This window comes from Cetorhinus maximus, chromosome 28, assembly GCF_964194155.1.
Source record: "Cetorhinus maximus chromosome 28, sCetMax3.hap1.1, whole genome shotgun sequence".
NCBI lineage: Eukaryota > Metazoa > Chordata > Chondrichthyes > Lamniformes > Cetorhinidae > Cetorhinus > Cetorhinus maximus.
Window position 1 is genome coordinate 15,045,437 of NC_135906.1, and position 20,215 is coordinate 15,065,651.

General features: G+C 42.6%; 1 protein-coding gene across 1 annotated transcript in view; it reads left to right on the top strand.

Moving 5' to 3' along the window:
• Positions 1-1,304: 1,304 nt before the first annotated feature.
• Positions 1,305-20,215, top strand: part of cnn1b (calponin 1, basic, smooth muscle, b) — a 50,208-nt gene continuing 31,297 nt past the window's right edge. Inside the window, exons 1-3 of the mRNA XM_078531216.1 lie at positions 1,305-1,623; positions 6,219-6,340; positions 6,914-6,980. Coding sequence (XP_078387342.1) covers positions 1,564-1,623; positions 6,219-6,340; positions 6,914-6,980 — 249 coding nt within the window. The 5' untranslated portion in view covers positions 1,305-1,563. The remainder of the gene's footprint in view (positions 1,624-6,218; positions 6,341-6,913; positions 6,981-20,215) is intronic.

Genomic DNA, 20,215 nt, shown 5'->3' on the forward strand with positions numbered 1-20,215 from the left:
GTGATCTTGGTTAAGGGGCAGGTTGCCAGGGCACGAAGGAAAACTCCATGCTCTTCTTCAAAATAATGTTGTGGGATCTTTTACTCCCACCTGAGAGAGCAGAAGGTGCCTTGGTTTCTCATCTGAAAGACAGCACCTCCAACCATGCAGTACTCCCTCAATATTGTACCAGGAGTGTCAATCTGAGTAGTAGGTTAAGTCTCTGGAATAGGATGTGAACACACAACTTTTTGACTGAGAAGCAAGAGTGCTACCTCTGAGCCAAGACTCATACCCACAATATATTACATGTCTTTCTTACAGGAGAAGCCGTCACATACCTCCTGTAACTCTGTGCAATGCTTTTCTGTAATAAATGCATTATATTCTGTCAAAAATGAAAAATCCCATCTTAAACAGCATTAGAAGATAAGAAAAGACTCATCCAACCTTGGCAATACTTGGTCTAGAATTGTTCCAATACAGTAGCCACTGTCAACATGTGGCTAACTGAGAATCCAGATGCGTCTAGTTGCAATTCTGATGAGAAAGGCGTTTAGCATACATAAGGTTAATCTGTTCAACAAAGCACATTTAAAACACCAGAGTTTCAAAAGAATGGGTTGCAGTCTGTTTAGAGATCAGTTTTTGACTGGGATTTCTATTGAACTCTGAAACATTCTTGGAATACCTGTTGGAGAACCCTTCTGCTCCATCAGTGAATCTTACAATGAAGCTATTTCTCTGTCTTCTCCTCAGGGACTGTTTCCTGAAGTGGTGGCTTGTAATGATACCCTGAACTATTCTACGAATTTCTATTCACTTGAGTGGAGAAGCCTTGATAATCCTGCATATTATTAATTTACTAAATTTTGTTCAGCGTTATTTTGTTTCAATAATCCTGAACCCCCTCCCCCAGGTGATGTGATTATCACTGAGACCCCCATCACTTTTCCACATTCTGTATTGGTTTAAAATTCAGACTGACTGCATTATATCAGAACATTAAGAGCTCAATTCCTATTTATGTTGAATAACTCAGGATAAGTTTGCTGAAATTTAGGCCTTAGCTTGCAGTGTTTTCAGTTTCTCTGAAAATCTGTGTCATTTTGCCAAATATTTAAGCTCAGCAAAGCCCAGCTACTCAGAGGGGCTACCCAGTGGGGGCTTGGTTCAATATTGGAACTGCCCAATTGGGCCTGGCACTTTACAGTGACTGAACTAGCTGCTTTTCCTCAGAAGCAGAAATGGTCTTGCTGACATCCTACAAATTTCCGATTTCTTTTCTGTCCAACTCTAAAATGCTGATGAGAAATCAAACCAATCTCTGCTCAGATCCAAGATAAACAGACAACATGGAAAAACTGACGACACTTTTTCAAATTCCAATAGGCGGGCATCACTAGCATTGTTAGCTAGACTTTCCTGATTTGCTGTCTTCTGAGCCAATAGGGAGGTTTCTCAGACCCAACTAATTCAAGAGTTTGAAAAGTTTTGGAAATTTTATACGACTCCCAGAACTAACGAGAGTGACAGCAGGTGCTGGTGTGTGGGGATTGTAAGCTTGCAACAAACAGCTCAGAGATGTCAGTGCACTTCAACAAGGGACCTGCATATGGCCTCTCGGCAGAGGTGAACCGTAAGGTAAGATCTGGCCTTTCCCTTTTTGTGTACAAAGATTGTGAGTGTGCAGAATAAGGAACGCTACCCGAAAGTTGCTGGATAACCACCAGCTCCCTAAAACATTTATCAACAGGTCACATAGATTTTTAGGTTCTATTCTGTTTATAAACTTAAAGCAAACTGGCAGTTTCTGAAATAAAAACAGAAAAAGCTGGTAAAACGCAGTAGATTTGACAGCATCTGCGGAGAGAGAAACAGAGTTAACGTTTTGCGTCCGTACGACTCTTTTTCAGAGCTGAAGAGAGGGGACTGGCAATTTCTATTGTGTTCACAATGAGCACTGACGTGGGTAATCTCTAGAAACATTATTTTAAATATTAGCTAGCTTGTTGACGAATCAGGTTCCAAGGAGAAGTTAGGAATGATATCAAAAATGGTCAGAGATCAGCAAAGTGAAGATAAATCAAATAGTAGAGATTTAAATTCAGTGAAAATAAACCAAATAGGAGAGATTTAACCTCCTGAAGTATTGGATCCACAGGATGTGAACGGCAGCCAACAGGCAGCTGTTAAATGGCTGTGGTCGCGTGGCTCCAGTCTGTGCCTAGTTTTTGGGGAAGGCAGCCTCTTGCAAGATTTAGTCCCATAAAATTTGTTTGTGTTATTATTGAGTTTACAGAGCCAGGGCAGCTGGGACACCTTCAGTTCATGAAACTCAGTTTCATAAACATGTCCACTTCGGATATATCCACAATTTCTGTCCCATTGGGAATACTATTAAAATAGTTTAACTGACAATAATGGTATTCCTCTTGTATATAAAAGACTGTAGGAGGTTGGATGTTAAGTAAAGGAGTGATCGCTGTAATAAAGCTCTGAGTGTAGTACAGAAACAACTTATTCAATTTAAAGGTTTGGCAGCAATTCTTTTTGATTTAAATCTTCAGTTTCACTCTGCATTTCACATTTTATTCTATTTAAATCATTTTAATTACAAATAAATAGATGTTAGTTTATGAGAATTAAACTTTCCTACTTTTGGCTTCACTTTCACTTTACACAGGTTAGATACAACATTGACTTGTATTTTTACACCGCCTTTAATTTTGCAAAATTGTGGTAAGCTATCCTTCTTTTCTCTTCTCAGCCTTTGGCATGGTTGACCACATCATCCTTCACCAAATTATAATTTAAATTAAAGAAATAAACATAACAGTGGATTGGGTGCTTGTGTGTGGGCTTGATGAAGGAACAAAGTGCATATGTAGACTGCATTGGGAGACCTAGGCTGAAGGAAACAAAAATCAGAGAGTGAACGAGAAAATACCACATTGACAGTGCAACTGAACAGGAAACTAGTTAAAACAAAAACTCAGCAGGTCTGACAGCATCTGCGGAGAGGGATACAGTTGACGTTTCGAGTCCGTATGACCCTTCATCAGAACTAAGACACATAGAAATGAGATGAAATATATGCTGGTAGAAGGGGGTGGGACAAGAGAGCTCGATAGAGGGCCAGTGATAGGTGGAGGCCAAGAAGAGACTGCCAAAGATGTCATAGACAAAAGGACAAAGGGGTGTTGATGGTGGTGATATTATCTAAAAGATGTGCTAATGGGGACATTAAGGGAAGCAAGCTAGTGGCAGATGGCCCTAGTGCGGGTGGGGTGGGGGGAAGGGATCTAAATGGGCTAAAAGGTGGAGCTGAAACAATAGATCGAAATAAATTTAAAAATAGGAGGGAAAAGAAAAAAATATAGTGTAAAAAATAATTATAAATTATTGGAAAAGGGGGGGATCGGAAAAGGGGGGGATCGGAAAGGGGGTCGGGATGGAGGAGAGTTCATGATCTGAAATTGTTGAACTCAATATTAAGTCCGGAAGGCTGCAAAGTGCTTAGTTGGAAGATGAGGTGCTGTTCCTCCAGTTTGCGTTGAGCTTCACTGGAATATTGCAGCAGGCCAAGGACAGACATGTGGGCATGAGAGCAGAGTGGTGTGTTGAAATGGCAAGCGACAGGGAGGTCTGGGTAATGCTTGTGGACAGACCAAAGGTGTTCCACAAAGCGGTCACCCAGTCTGCAGGGCTCTACACTACATGCTTCTTGGGCCCAGAGGCTATGTGAGACTGAGTTCTGAGTCTGTCCCTTCTGTGTTTTTTCTCAGTGCCTCTTTGCTCTGGGTCTCTTTCTCTGCTTCTATTTCTTTCCCATCACTTTCTGCCTCTACCATCTCTTTTGGAATTTAATCACTCCTGCTTTCCACCCTACTGCAGACCTTCCTCTCTGTTCTTTCCTCAGATTCCCTGCCACTATAGGTACTTCAAATCGGTTACCTTTCCAAAATTTTACAGTCCTAATGAAAGGTCACTTAACTAAAACGCTAACTTTGTTTCTCTCTCTACAGATACTGTCTAATCTGCTAATATCTCCAGCACTTTCTGTTTATACTTTGTGTCTTTCTGTGTTTTCCCTGTGTCTCTTAGTCTCAGAACATAAGAAATAGGAGGTCATATGGCCTTCCAGCCTGGTCCACCATTCAATAAGATGGCAGCTGAACTTCTACCTCAACTCCTCTTTCCTGCCACATCTGCATATCCCCATAGTTCCCAAAAAAAATCTATCAATCACAATCATGAAATACTCAGCGACTAAGTATCTCCAGCCTCTAGGATAGAGAATTTTAAAGATTCACAACTCTGAGTGAAGAAGATTTTCCTCCCCTCAGCCCTAAATGGCTAATCCCTTATCCTGAGATTATGAGCCCCAGTTCCAGACTGAGCCAGGGAATACAGCCTCTCAGCACCTATCCTGTCAAGGCTTCTAAGAATTTTACAGATTTCAATGAGATAACCTCTCATTCTTCTAAACTTTAGAAAACATAGGCCCATTCTAATCAGTCTTGTTAACAAAGTTGACAATTTTACACTTTCCCCATTATACTCCATTTGCAACCTTTTTTACCCAATCATTTAACCATCTCCATTACTTTGCAGTCTTTAGCATCCTCCTCACAGCTTACTTCCCTACTAGCTTTGTAACAGCAGCAAACCTAGATAATTTACACTCATCTAAAATATTGATCTAGACTGTAAATAGCTGAGGCCCCAGCACTGGCTTTTGAGGCACCATTAGTTATACCTTGCCATCCTGAAAATAACTTGTTTATTCCAATTTGGTTTTCTGTCCGTTAAGCAACCCTCAATCCATACTAATCTATTAACCCCAATCTATGGTGGGGAGAGACCATGGAGGAATTCCAGCAAATGGGATGAGGCAAGGGGCAAAGGCATTTACCGGTCTCTAATTTCTCTCCCTGACATAAGCGATTTAAACACAAGAATGAAAATTTTTAATTTGTACAAATCTCTAATGGAGAATAAAATAGAAAAAGAATTTAAAAACTAAAAATACAATAATGAATAGCAAATATGGATTTCAAAAGGGAAAGTGTTTCTTGGACAACATCATTGAATTTTTTGAACATGTAGCGGAGTAGACAAGGATAATGCAGAAGATGTAATGTATCTAGATTTTTCAAGCACCCTTTAATAAGGTGCATAATAAGCTACTTATTAGACTAATGAATAAGGTTAGAGAATATGGAGTCAGGAACAAATGGCAGAATGGATAGCTAGCTGGCTGCAAGATAGAAAGCTAAAAGTAGGGATAAAGGGTTGCTATTCGGAGTGCCAGAAAGTAGAATCGATGCTTGGATTATTGTTGTTCACAATTTGCATTGATGATTTAGGCTTTGGAATCAGAAATATAATTTCTAAATTTTCAGACAACATCAATTTAGGAGCGATAGTCAATACTGAGAAGAATTGCGAAACATTACAAGCTTGCTGAACAGGCATATAATTGGCAAATTGATTTCAACTTAGACAAGTGAGAGGTAATAAATTTTGGTCAGAAAAATAAGCATGTTACGTATATGGAAAATAAAATCTAAATAGGGTAGAGGATCAAAGGGATCTGCATGTACAAATACACAAAATCATAAAAAATTGTGACAGTTAATGAAGCCATTAAAAGAAAGCAAACCAAGCATTAGGGTTTATTTCCAGAGCTTAGCTTTGAAAAGTGGAGAGGTTATGCTAAACTTATATCGAACCTTGGTTAGACTACATTTGAGAGTACTGCATGCAATTTTGGTTGCCAGATTATAAAAAAGAGATAAATGTATTGGAGGTGGTGCAAAAAAAGATGTACAAGGCTAATATCAGAACTTTGGTTTTACTTATCAGCAAAGGATGAACACGCTAGGTCCCTTTTCTCTTGAAAAGTGAAGCCTGAGGATGATTTAATATAAGTGTTTAAAATTATGAATGAGTTTAATAGAGTAGACACAGAAAGAGTGTTTAGACTTGTAGGATAGAGCAAAGCTAGAGGCCATCAATATATGATATTCACTAAGATATCAAATAAGGAATTCAGGAGAAGCATCTTTACCCAAAGGGTAGTGAGAACGTGGAATTCGTTACCAAAGGGAGTAGTTGAGGCAAATAGTACAGATGTATTTAAGGGAAATCTAGATAAGCATATGAAGGAGAAAGAAATAGATGGTTGTGGCTGATAATTTCATCTGCACTTAAATCTGATGTCTAACTTACAGATTGCCCAGAAATATGACCCACAGAAAGATGAGGCTATTCGGAGGTGGATTGAAGATGTTACTGGAGCAACTCTTACAGAAAACCTAATGGAGGAGCTGAAAAATGGAGTCATATTGTGCCAGTAAGCAAAACTATTGGAAATATCAAAGCCTCAATTCTAGGAATAGAAGTATCCAAGTGTAGAAATCAAAAGCTCCGACCTGCATTTGCAGCAAACTCACAGCTTCAGTGTGTGTACATGACCATACCCCCAATACCAACTCTAAATTATACTTTCTACTGCATCCTGAGACTTCTAACACCTTAGAATTTCTCTGCCCTATTCTGTAACCCACACTAGTCCTCACTATCCTGTAATTTTTGCCAGTGCCTCTCTATCCTGTCCTGTAACCTTTCACCAATATTCCCTTCTAAGCTGCACGCCTGTGCATCAACGCAGCAATCAGGAAGATACTACGCATTGAAAAAAACTGGCCATGCTTAGCAACAAAATTTTAAGGAGAACATTTCCCCTCAATGCTTTTTCTGTCCTGTAGTGCGGTCAGTGCCTTGCCATCCTGTCCTGTAACCCTTAGTACAGGCCTGTCAAACTTGATTTTCCAATATTGCAACATTATATTACAACATTACTGTAGGTGTTTTCCCATATTCACAAAAAAAGTATGATTTAATCCTGTATTTCCTTCCATTTAAGGCTCATTAATAAACTGCAACCTGGCTCAGTGAAGAAGATTAGTGACTCCCCACAGAACTGGCATCAGGTAATGAGTTAAAAGATTAAAAGTGTGCATATGCTGATTGATGTGGGCCACAGTATGAAAATGGAGATTTTTTTTAATTCATGAAATATGGGATTCATTGGTAAAGCCAGCAGTTATTGTCCATCCCTAATTGCCCTTGCAAAGGTGGTGAACAGCACTTTCTTGAACTGTTGCAGTCTGTGTGGTATAGGTACTCAGTGTGATGTTAGGTAAGAAGTTCCAGGATTTTGACCCAGCAATGAAGGAATGATGTTATGGTTCCAAGTCAGGACGTGTGTGACTTGGAGGGGAACTTGCAGATTGTGGCATTTCCATGTCCTTGCTGCCCTTGTTCTTCTAGGTGGTAGAGTTTGAGGGTTTGGAAGATGCAACAGAAGAGGCTTAGCAAGTTGGCGATCAAGATGGTACACACTGCTGCTACTGTGTGCTAGGTGGAAGGAATGAATGTTTAAGGTGGTGGACGGGATGCCAATCAAGCTTGGGTGCCTGGATGATATCAAATTTCTTGAGTGCGGTTGGAACAATGCTCATTCAGGCAAGTGGGGAGTATTCCATCTTTCCCACCTTGTGCCTTGTAGATAGAGGAAAGGCTTTGGGGTGTTGAGGAGTGAGTTACTCGCTGCAGAATTCCCAGCCTTGTAGCCACAGTATTTATGTGCTGGTCCAGTTACGTTTCTGGTCAATGGTGAGCCCCCAGAATGTTGATAATTGGTGGATCGGTGATGTTGATGCTCTCATGTTAGAGATGGTTGTTGCCTGGCACTTGCATGGAACAAATGCTACTTGCCACTAATTAGTCCAAGCTTGAATATTGTTCAGGTCTTACTGCATATGGACACAGACTACTTCAGTATGAGGTGTTGCGATACACTGAAATTGCACAATCATCAGAGAACATCTCCACTTCTGACTTTATGATGGGAGAAGGTCATTGATGAAGCAGCATGAAGATGGTTAGGCCTAGAGCAGTGCCCTGAGGAACTTCTCCAACAATATCTTGTGGCTGAGATGATTGGCCTCCAGGAACCACAACTATCTTCCTTTGAACTAGAAACTAGCCAATGGAGAGTTTAATCACCTGATTCCCATTGACTTCAATTTTACTCCTTAATGCCATATTCAGTCATATGCTGCCTTGATGTCAGGGACAGTCAATTTCACCTCATCTTTGGAATTCAGCCCTTTAGTCCATGTTTGGACCAAGGTCTGGAATGAGGTCTGGAGATGACTGGTCCTGGCAGAATGCAAACGAAGCATTGGCAAGCAAGTTGTCAGTGAGTAAGTGCCGTTTGATAGCAGCATCGATGATGCCTTCCATCACTTTGCTGACGATTGAAAGTAGACTTATGCAGCAGAAAATGGCTATATTGGATTTGTCCTGCTTTTTGTATACAGGACAATACTGGACAATTTTCCAATTCACTGGGTACATGCCAGTGTTCTACAGCTTGGCTAAAGGCGCAGCTAGTTCTGAAGTATAAGTGTTCAGCACTGCAACCAGGGTGTTGTTGGGGCCCATGGCCTTTGCTGTATCCAGTGCACTCAGCTATTTCTTGATTATTGTGTGAGCTGAATCAAATTGGCTGAACGCCAGGATCTGTGATGGTGGAGACCTCGGGAAGAGGCTGAAATGGATCGCCAACCAGCAATGCTGGCTGAAGAGGGTTGCAAACACTTCAACCTTGGCTTTTGCACACACGTGCTGAGCTCTGCCAAAATTGAGAGTGAGGATGTTGTCGAGCCTCTTCCTTTTGCTAGTTGTACGGGCTCATTGTCTTTGCCATATCTAGTGCCCTCAGCTGTTCCTTGATGTCACATGGAGTGAATCTAATTGACTAAAGAATGGTATCTATGTTGGTGGAAATTTCAGTAAGACGGATTGTCCACTCAATATTGGCTGATGGTTGCAAATGCTTCATAGAATAGTTACAGCACAGAAAGAGGCCACTCAGCTATGAGTCTGTGCCAGCTCTCTGCAAGAACAACTTAACTCGTCCCAATCACTCACCTTTTCTTCATAGCATCTTCAGCCTTGTCTTTTGTACTTGCTAGGTTTTGCCATCATTAAGGATGGGGTGATTCATGAAGCCTCCTTCTCTTGATAGTTGTTTAATTGTCTACCACATTCACAACTGGACATGGCAAGATTACAGAGCTTTGATCTAATCTATTGATTGTGGCATCGCTTAGCTCTGTTTATAACATGTTGTTTCTGCTGATTAGCATGCATGTAGTCCGATGTTTTGGCTTCACCAGGTTAGCACCTCAATTTTAAATGTGCCTGCTGGCACTTTTAGCATGCTCTTCTCACTGCCCATTGAACCAAGGTTGATCCCAAAGCTTGATAGTGATGGTAGAACGTGGTGTTACAATTCAGATGGCCAGATGATGAGGAATGATGATGATGATGAACTAGAGACTATTCTTTATACACTTCTAAATTTTATTTACAAAGACACACATTACAAACATGTACCTCCAAACCCAACAAGAAGTTTCAGTCTGCCCTTATATATACCTCATTTGTAAACCCATTATCAATCAAGCACCCCATTTGAAAGGGGCACTACTGGGCAATTTAACAAGAAGAAACAAAACAGAAACAAACCAAAGCTTTAAAGGAAAATTAATAATCAAATTAAAATGTATTTCCCAGGATTGATAATGCATTCCAGTCCCCCCAGGTGCCACCATTCACAGAAGGCCTCAAGCATACCGTTGGACACCACATTCTCCTCCAGGGATACCCGGGTGCAGATGTAACCGCAGAACAAAGGCAGGCAGTCAGACCAGACAACCTTCTCGACCTCTACTGCCTGGACCTGTTAATGGCCACCTTGGCCAGACCCAGGCTGCTCCTATATTTACACTCTTTTTAAAGCATTGAACCAAAAATAAACTAATTAACAAATAAATCAAAGCTTTCAAAGGTAATTTATGAAATGAAATTAAAATAGTCTTCCTGGGGCGGATGATGCACTCCAGCCCCTGCAGTACCCAATGGTCGTGGAAAGCCTCAAGCCTACCAGTGGACACCAGGGACACCCAGGTGCAAACATAGTCATGAAGAGGAGCAGACAGTCGGCCCGGATGACCCCTCGACTGCCTGCTGCCTGTACCTGTTAATGGCCACCTTGGCCAGGCCCAGGCTGCTTCTATATATACTCTTTTGAGCACCTGTGAATTAGACAAAATTAACCAAATTGACAGCCCCTTAAAGGGCACTGTAACGAAAAAAATAAGGATTTAAAGAATACTTAACAATCTAAAATAAAGTGTCATTTTGGGAGCTAATGATGCATTCCAGCCCCGGCAGTGCTCACTGGTCGTGGAAGGCTGCGTCTCTCTTTATACTCTTTTGAGTACCTATGAACTAAGAACAATTAACTAAATTAACCAAATTGACAGTCCCTTAAAGGGGCACTGTGATGAAAGATAAGGATTTAAAGGAAACTTAACAAACTAAAACAAAATGTCATTTTGGGGCTGATAAAACACTCCAGCCCTCGTGGTGCCCACTGGTCGTGGAAGGCCTCAAGCTTGCCAGTGTACACCGCGTGCTCCCTTTCTAAGAACACCAGGACACGAATGTAGCCGCTGAAGAGAGGCAGGCAATCGGGCCAGATGACCCCTCGTCTGCCTGCTGCCTGGACCTGTTAATGGCCACCTTGGCCAGGCCCAGGATGCCCCTATATACTCTTTTGAGCAAAATCAAATAAACAAAAGGTCAAATTGACAAATTAATGGGTGAAATTAAGGTGATAATCCCTTAAAGGTGCACTGTAACAAAAGACAAAATCTTAAAGGAAACTTAACAAATCAAAATAAAATGTCATTTAGGGGCCAATGATGCACCCCCACCCCCATGGTGACCGCCGGTCTCGGAAGGCCTGAAGCACGCCGGTGGAATACAATTTTGCCGCTATTGATGGCCCATAGCACTGAATGGATTCCCAGTTCTGAACTGCTAGATATATTCTAAATTAATTAAGGAAAGCAAGCATGAATTTAAGAGAAAATCATTCTTATCTACAATTTTGAACTTTTTGATGAGGCAACAGAGAGGGTTGATGAGGGTGATGTGATTGATGTGGTGTACATGGACTTCCAAAATGTGTTTATAAAGTGCCATTTAACAGGCTTGTCAGTGAACTTGAAGTCCATGGAATAAAAGGGACAGTAACAGCATGGATGTTACTCAGTTGACTGAGTGACAAAAACAGAGTAGTGGAAAAGACATCATATTAACATCATTGTGGAAAACATTTGTTTTTCAGACTGGAGGAATCTATAGTGAGGTTCCCTCGGGGTTGTTAATAGGACCACTCCTTTTCTTGATTAATATTAATATTAATGATCTAGGTTTGGGTGTGCAAGGTATAATTTCAAAATTTTCAGATGACACAAAACTCTGAAGAGAATAGTGATAAACTTCAATTGGACATAGACAGTTGTTGGAATAGGCAAACGTGTGACAGATGAAACTTAATGCAGAGAAGTGTGAAATTATACATTTTGGTAAGAAAAATGAGGAAAGGCAATATAAAATAAAAGAGACAATTCTAAAGAGGATGCAGGAGCACAGGGATGTGGGGGTATGCATGCACAAAGTGTGAGAGCGGGTTGAGAAAGCGGCTGATAAGTCATATGGGATCCTGGGCTTTATAAATGGCAGCATAGGAGTATAAAAGTAAAGAGTTATATTTAAATAACTGGTTCAGCCTCAATTGGAATACTATGTCCAATTCTGGCCACTGCATTTTAGGATAGCATTGGAGAGAGTGCACAAAAGATTTATCAGAATGATTCTGGGGATGAGAGACTTCAGTTACATGGATACATTGGTGAAGCTGAGGCTGTTCTCCTTAGAGAAAGGTGGAGAGGAGATTTGATAGAATGTTCAAAATCATGAGGGGTCTTGACAGAGTAGATAAAGAGAAACTGTCCCCATTGGTGGCAGGGCCAAGAGCTCGAGATAATCAAGTTAAGGTGATGGGCAAAAGAAACAGAACGTAACATGACTGGTTAAGATCTGGATTTCACTGCCCAAGAATGTGATGTAGCAGATGCAATTATTGGTTTCAAAAGAAAATTGGATAATTATCTGAAAAGAAACAAATTGCAAAACTACAGGGAAAAGGCTCGGGACAAGCTAGGTTGTTCTTACAGAGAGCTAGCATGGACACAATGGGCCAAAGAGCCTCCTTTTGTGCTATAACTATAATGTTCTGAATCTATCCCATTTAGCAGTGTTTGTGCCACACAACATGACCGGGGTGCCCTCAGAGTGAAGGTGGAACTTGGTCTCCACAAGAGCTGAGCGGTGATCACTATCAATTCTGTCATGAATTGATGCATCTGCAACATGTAGAATAGTGAGAACGCGGTCAAGTAGTATTTTAACTTTTTTTATTCTTTCACGGGACATGGTCACTGGCCAGGCCGTCATTTTTATTGCCCATCCCTAATAGCCCTTGAGAAGGTGGTAGTGAGCCACCTTCTTGAAGTCAGGATGGTATGTGGCTTGGAGAGAAACTTGCAGGTGGTGGTGTTCCCATGCATGTGCTGCCCTTGTCCTTCTAGGTGGTAGAGATTGAGGATTTGGAAAGTACTGTCAAAGGAACCTTGGTGAGTTGCTGAAACGCATCTTGTAGTTGGTAGCCACTGCTGTCACTGTCATTTATTGAGCACAAAAGTAAGGAGGTAATGTTGAACTTGCATAAAACACTAGTTAGGTCTCATCTGGAGTACTGCGTCTAGTTCTGGGCACCATACTTGAGGAAGGATGTGAAGGCATTGGACAGAGTACAGAAGAGATTCACAAAAATGATTCCAGGGATAAAAAAACTATACCTACGAGGATAGATTGGAGAGGTTGGTACTCTTTTCCTTGGAGAAAAGACGGCTGACAGGTGTCTTGATAGAGGTATTCAAGATCATTGATTCATAGACTCAGATGTTTACAGCACAGGAGGCCTTTTGGCCCATAGTGCCCGCGCCGGTCAACAAAGATCTGACGACACCAAAACCATTTTCCAGGACTTGGCCCATAGCCCTGGAAGCTATGGCAAAGCAAGTTAATATCTAAATACAACAAAAACAAAAATTGCTGGAAAAACTCAGCAGGTCTGACAGCATCTGTGGAGAGAAAGACCGAGTTAACGTTTCGAGTCCGTATGACTCTTCTTTAGAACAGTATCTAATATCTAAATACTTCTGAAATGTTACGAGAGTTTCTGACTCAACCATCATTTCAGGCAGTGAGTTCCAGACTCCCACCAGCCTCTGGGTGAAGAAATTTCTCCTCAACTCCCCTCTTAGCCTTCTACCTCTTTCCTTAAATCTATGCCCCCGGTTATTGACCCCTCTACTAATGGAAAAAGTACCTTCCTATCCACCCTATCTTTGTCCCTCATAATCTTATGCAGCTCTATCAGGTCCCCTCTTAACCTTCGTTGCTCCAAAGAAAACAACCCCAACCTATCCAATCTTTCCTCGTAGCTTAGACCCTCCAGCCCAAGCAGCGTCCTGGGAAATCTCCTCTGTACCCTCTCCAGTGCAATCACATCCATCCTATAATGTGGTGACTAGAACTGCACGCAGTACTCCAGTTGTGGCCTAATCAGCGTTTTATACAGTTCCAGCATAACCTCCCAGTTCTTGTATTCTATGCCTCCGCTAATAAAGGCAAGTATCCCATATGCCTTCTTATCTACCTGCCCTGCTACCTTCAGGGATCTGTGGGTATGCACACCAAGGTCCCTCTGATCTTCAGTACTTTCCAGGGTCCTACCATTCATGGTGTAATCCCTTGCTTTGTTAGCCCTCCCCAAGTGCATTATCTCACACTTTTCCGGGTTGAATTCCATTTGCCACTGCTCTGCCCACCTGACCAGTCCATTGATATCCTCCTGCAGTTTACGGCTATCCTCCTCACTATTTACCACCCTACCAATTCTCGTGTCATCTGCAAACTTCTTGATCATACCCGCTACATTTAAGTCCAAATCATTTATGTACACCACAAACAGCAAGGGCCCCAGCATCGAGCCCTGTGGAACCCACACTGGAAACAGACTTGCAGTCATAGAAACACCCCTCTACCATCACCCTCTGCTTCCTGCCTCTCAGCCAATTTTGGATCCAACATGCCACATTGCCTTGGATCCCATGGGCTCTTACTTTCTTGACCAGTCTGCCATGAGGGATCAAAAGCCTTGCTAAAGTCCATTTAGATCACATCAAATGCATTACCTTCATCAACACTCCTGGTTACCTCCTCAAAAAATTTGATTAAATTTGTCAAACACGACCTTCCCTTAACAAATCCATGCTGACCATCCCTGATTAATCCGTGTCTCTCCAAGTGCAGATATATTCTGTCTCTCAGAATTCTTTCTAGTAACTTCCCCACCACTGAGGTTAGACTGACTAGTCTGTAATTTCCTGGTCTATCCCTCCTCCCTTTTTTAATAATGGGGCAACATTAGCAGTCCTCAAGTCCTCTGGCACCTCACCTGTAGTCAGAGGATTTGAAAATTACTGCCAGGGCCCCTGATATCTTTTCCCTTGCCTCCCTCAACAGCTTGGGATACATCTCATCTGGGCCTGCAGATTTGTCCACTTTTAAGGCCACTAAACTCGCTAGTACTTCCTCTCTCTATATCTTAATTTCCTCTAATATTTCACAGTTCTTCACCCTGATGTCTATACCTGCGTCGTCCTTTTCCATTGTGAAGACTGACGCAAAGTATTCATTGAGGGCTTTACCCACGTCTTCCGGGTCCACGCACAGATTACATCTGTGGTCCTACGCTTCCCCTAGTTGTTCTCTTGCTCATATTTTTAAAAACCCTTTGGGTTTTCCTTTATTCTACCCAGCAATGCTTCCTCATGCACTCTCTTGGAAGGCTAATGGAATGCTGTCGTTTATTACAAGAGGGATTGAACATAAAAGTAAGGATGTTATGCTTCAGTTATACAGGGCATTGGTGAGACTGCACCTTGAATACTGTGTGTAGTTTTGGTCTCCTTATTTAAGGAAGGATGTAAATGCATTGGAGGCAGTTCAAAAAAGGTTTACTAGATTGATACCTGGAATGAGTAGGTTGTCTTATGAGTATAAGTTGGACAGACTGGACTTGTTTCCACTGGAGTTTAGAAGGGTAAGGGATGATTTGATTAAAGTATACAAGATCCTGAACGGCCTTGACAAGGTGGATGTCTAAAGGATGTTTTCTCTTGTGGGTGAGTCCAGAACTAGGGGGCACTGTTTTAAAATTAGGGGACGCCCTTTAAGGACAGAGGTGAGGAGAAATTTTTTCCCCCAGAGGGTTGCGCAACTTTGGAACTCTCTGCCTCAGAAGGTGGTGGAGGCGGGGTCATTGAATATTTCTACGGCAGAGGTAGATAGATTCTTGTTAGGCAAGGGAATCAAAGGTTATCGGGGTTACATGGGAATGTGGAAATCGAAACACAAGATCAGCCATGATCTTATTGAATGGCAGAGCAGGCTCGAGGGGCCGAATGGTCTACTCCTGTTCCTATTTCTTAGGTTCTTCGCTTTCCTAATTTCCTTTTTAAGATTCCCCCCTGCACTTTATATACTCCTCTAGGGACTCTAGGAGTCTAGGACTCTAGGAGTGGTATTCAGCACTCAGTATCTGCCAGAAGCTTTGTCTTTTTTCTTAATCCTAACCTTTCTGTCCCTTGAACTGCAGGGTCCTCCGGACTTGGTCCCCCACTTTGTCTTTACGGGAACATATTTGCCCTGTACTCTCGCTTTTTCCTCCTTGAATGCCTCCCACTGCTCTGACACTGTTTTATCTGCAAGTAGCTGCTCCCAGTCCACTTGGGCCAAATTGTATCTCATCTTCGTAAAATTAGCCTTTCCCCAGTTTAGAACTTTTATTCCCAGCCCAACCTTATCCTTTTCCATAACCATCCTAGATCTAACTGAGTTATGGTCTTTATCTCCAAAATGCTCCCCTACTGATACGCCTTCCATCTGCCCGGACTCATTTCCGAATATTAGGTCCAGAACTGCCCCCTCCCTTGTTGGGCTTTTTACATACTGGCTAAAAAAGTTCTCCTGCATGCAACTTAAGAATTTTGCTCCCTCCCTACCTTGCATACTAAAACTGTCTCAGTTAATATTTGGGTAGTTAAAATCCCCTATTATTCCTGCCTTATTATTCTTACACTCCTCTGAAATTTGATTACATATTTGATCCTCTATCTCTCCCTGACTGTTTGGGGGCCTAAAGTACACACCCAACAGCGTATTTTCCCCTTTTGTGTTTTTTACTTCTACCCATATGGCCTCATTTGATGAATCTTCCAAGATATTCATCCCTCCTCACTGCTATAATTGATTCCTTGATCAATATTGCGAGCACCCTCCCTCCTCTTCTATCCCACCCTCTATCTCATCTGAATATCCTATAACCAGGAATGTTAAGTTGCCAATCCTGCTCTTATTTTAGCCAAGTCTCGATCATAGCTATGATATCATGCTCTCATGTGCCCATCTGTACCCTCAGCTCATCTGTCTTATTCTTCAAGTTCCTTGCGTTAAAATATATTCCATTTAGCCTTAATAAACTCATTTCTTTCTTATCCAGCCTATGTTTCCTCTGCCTTCCGGACTCACTTACGAGCGTTTTAACTTCTAATTCCATCTCAGCTCTGAACTACTTTTCAGGATCCCGCCCCCACTGCCAATTTAGTTTAAATCCGCCCCAACAGCATAAGCAAACCTACCCACGAGGATGTTGGTCCCATTGCTGTTCAGATGTAACCCGTCCAACTAGTACAGGTCCCACCTCCCCCAGAAATTCTCCCAATGCCCCAGGAATTTAAAGCCCTCCCTCCTGCACCATCTCTCCAGCCACGCATTCATCTGCTCTATCCTTCTGTTCCTATACTCACTACTGCGTGGCACCAGGAGTAATTCGGAGATTACTACCTTTGAAGTCCTGCTTTTCAATTTCTGACCTAACTCTCTAAAGTCTGCATGCAGGACCTCATTTCTCTCTCTTCCTAGGTCATTGGCCCCAACATGGACCAAGATCTCTGGCTGTTCACTGCCCCCCACCTCAAAATGCCTTGCAGCCGTTCCGTGACATTCTTGACCCTGGCATCTGGGAGGCAACATACCATCCTGGAGTTATGTCTACAGCTGCAGAAGCGGCTGTCTACTCTACTCCCCTCACTAACAAATCCCCTTCCACTATTGCCCTTCTACACTTCTTCCTCGCCCCACCCCCTCAACCCCCGCCCAAGCAGCTGCACCACCCACAGTGCCATGGCCTTGGCTGCGGTTGGCCTCCACAGAGGAACCGTCAGTCTCACCATTTTCCAAGGTCGGAAAACAGTTTGTGAGTGAGATGCACTCAGAGGATTCCCTCACTACCTACCTGGCCCCCTTCTTCTGTCTGGCGGTCACCCAATTTCCTCTCTGCTTGCACTTCCTTAAGCTGCGGGGTGACCGAGTCCTGAAACGTGCTATCCACGAATCTCTCAGCTTTGTGAATGCACCGTGCATTCCGTGGTGGCCCCAGCTGCCGCTCAAGCTCCAAAACCCGGAGCTCGATTGCTCCAATCAGTAGCACCTCCTGCACACACGGTCATTCAGACTGCCAGGAGCGTCTAGGATTTCCCACATAGTGCAGGACGTGCAAATCACGGGACTGAGCTTCCCAGACATATCTTAGCTAAACAGCATATGGATACTTGCTTTTATTTTACCCTTATTCCTACTTTAGTAGAGAGTAGATGCTAGGTCTTCTAGATAGACTTGATCGTCTAGGCCTCACAATTTGGTATCAAACTTTGATCTGTATACCTCTCATGGATAATTTCACATTGGCCTGAATATTTTGGACAGTTTCCCTTCTCACGGCAGGGAACACATCTGTCTGTTCCGCAGCCATTTCATGCTCAAATGAGCGTTGATTGGCTGCTGGCGTGACTTCCGCCCCTCACTCTGGAGGAAGTCCCGATTTAGAGAGCTGTTGGCCAATCTGATTGGCCGGCAGCCCTCTAGTCCTTGCTTCAACATGACAGAGCCTGACTCTCAGGACCGGATGGCAAGGTAAGTTTTGGGGGTCCCAGGCCTGGGGGGGTAGGGAAGGCCTTGAGGGGGAGTAGAAAGTGGGTGATTGGGGTGTTAAGGGGAGGCCGGGGCAGAAGAAAGGTCCAGTGGCCACTGGACCAATAGGGGGGTTGGGGTATGTCTGAAGTCAAAAGGGGGCTTCTGATGGCGGTAACCCCCCCCCAACTTCCTGCTCGAGGCCTAATACCATTCTTTCCCCCTCACTTCCCACCACCTAAAAACCCACCGGTGGGGGAGTATGAAATTCAGGTCATTATTTACAAGTATAGGAAACAAGTGTGGTGGCAGTATCAACTCCGAAGTCACTTCATTAGCCGCCAGCTGACAATCTTGAGAAATGTCCACTATTGCATCCCTTTGATTTCTGCCTTTTATCTTTAGGCATAGATCACAGAATCACAGAATTTTAATGGCACAGAAGGAGGCCATTTGGTCCATTGTGTCCGCACCAGCTCTCCAAATGAGCATTATGACCGAGTGCCATTACCCTGCCTTTTCCCCATACCCCTGCACATTGATTCAAATATTCAACTAATTACCTAATACCCTCTCAAATGCCTTGATTGAACCTGCCTCCAGGCAGTGCATTTCAGCCCCGAACCACTCGCTGTGTGAAATAGTTTTTTCTCACGTCACATTTGCTTCTTTTGCAAATCACTTTAAATCTGTGCCCTCTCATTCTTGATCCTTTTACAAGCAGGAACAGCTTCTCCCTATATGCTTTGTCTAGCACCCGCCTCATGATTTTGAACATCTCTATCAAATCTCCTCTTAGCCTTCTTCTCTCCAAGGAGAACAGTTCCAACCTCTCCAATCTATCTTCATAACTGAAGTTTCTCATCCCTGGAACCATTTTTGTAAACCTCTTCTGCACTCTCTCCAATGTGTTCACATCCTTCCTGTACTGTGACATCTAGAACTGTACACAATATTCCAGCTGAGGTCTAACTAGTGTCTTATATAAATTCAACATAACCTCCCTGTTCTTGTACTCTATGCCCCTGTTAATAAAGCCCAGTATACTATATGCTTTATTAACTGCTCTCTCCACCTGTCCTGCCACCTTCAATGATCTATGCACATATACACCCAGGTCTTTCTACTCCCACACCCCCTTCAAAATTTCACCCCTCATTTTATATTGTCTGTCCATGTTCTTCCTGCCAGAATGCATCACCTCACACTTCTCTGCATTGAGCTTCATCTGCCACCTATCTGCCCACTCCACCAATTTGTCTATGTCCTTTTGAAGTTCTACACTGTCCTCCTCGCAGTTTACAACACTCCCAAGCTTTGTATCATCCACAAACTTTGAAATTGTCCCCTGCACATCATGATCTAGATCATTAATATACATCTGGAAAAGCAAGGGTCCCAATACCGGCCCCTGGGGAACTCCACTACAAACCTTCCTCCAGCCCGAAAAATATCCATTGATCATTACTCTCTGCTTTCTATTTTTCAGCCAGTTTTGTATCCAAGTTGCTAGTGTCCCTTTTATTCCAGTCAGTTAGGTCATGACTGTCCTGTATCTTTGCTCCATTTACCTGCCTTTATCCTTATCCCTTGATACTCACCCAGAAGAAGCAAATATTCTTCTCAGCCTTGAAAACTCCAACTGTCCTAAAGATTTCAGGAGAGAATTACAGATTTTCACTTCCCTTCCAGGGAAAAGGCACTTCCTGATTTCCCTCCTAAATGATCAAGCTCTAATTTTGAGGTGACATCCCTTTGTTATTGATTCCCCTACCAGAGGAAATAGTTTCTCTGTATCAACCCTAACAAGCCCTTTTATTATTTTAAACACGTTGATCAGATCGCCCCTCCAATCTTCCATACTCAAAGGACAACGAGACAAGCTAATGCAACCTGTTCTCATAATTTTATCCTCTAAACCTCAATATAATTCTGGTGGATATATGCTGAATCAACTCCAAGGCCAATATATCCTTCCTGAGGTGCAGTACTCCAGATGAGCTCTGACCAAGGCTCTAAACAACTGAAGCATTCCTTCCTCCTCTTTATATCTTAGTTCCCTTGAGTTAGAGACCAACATTCCATTAAATTTTTTGATTGCTTTTTGAACCTGTCTACTAGCTTTTAATAACTTGTGTACCTG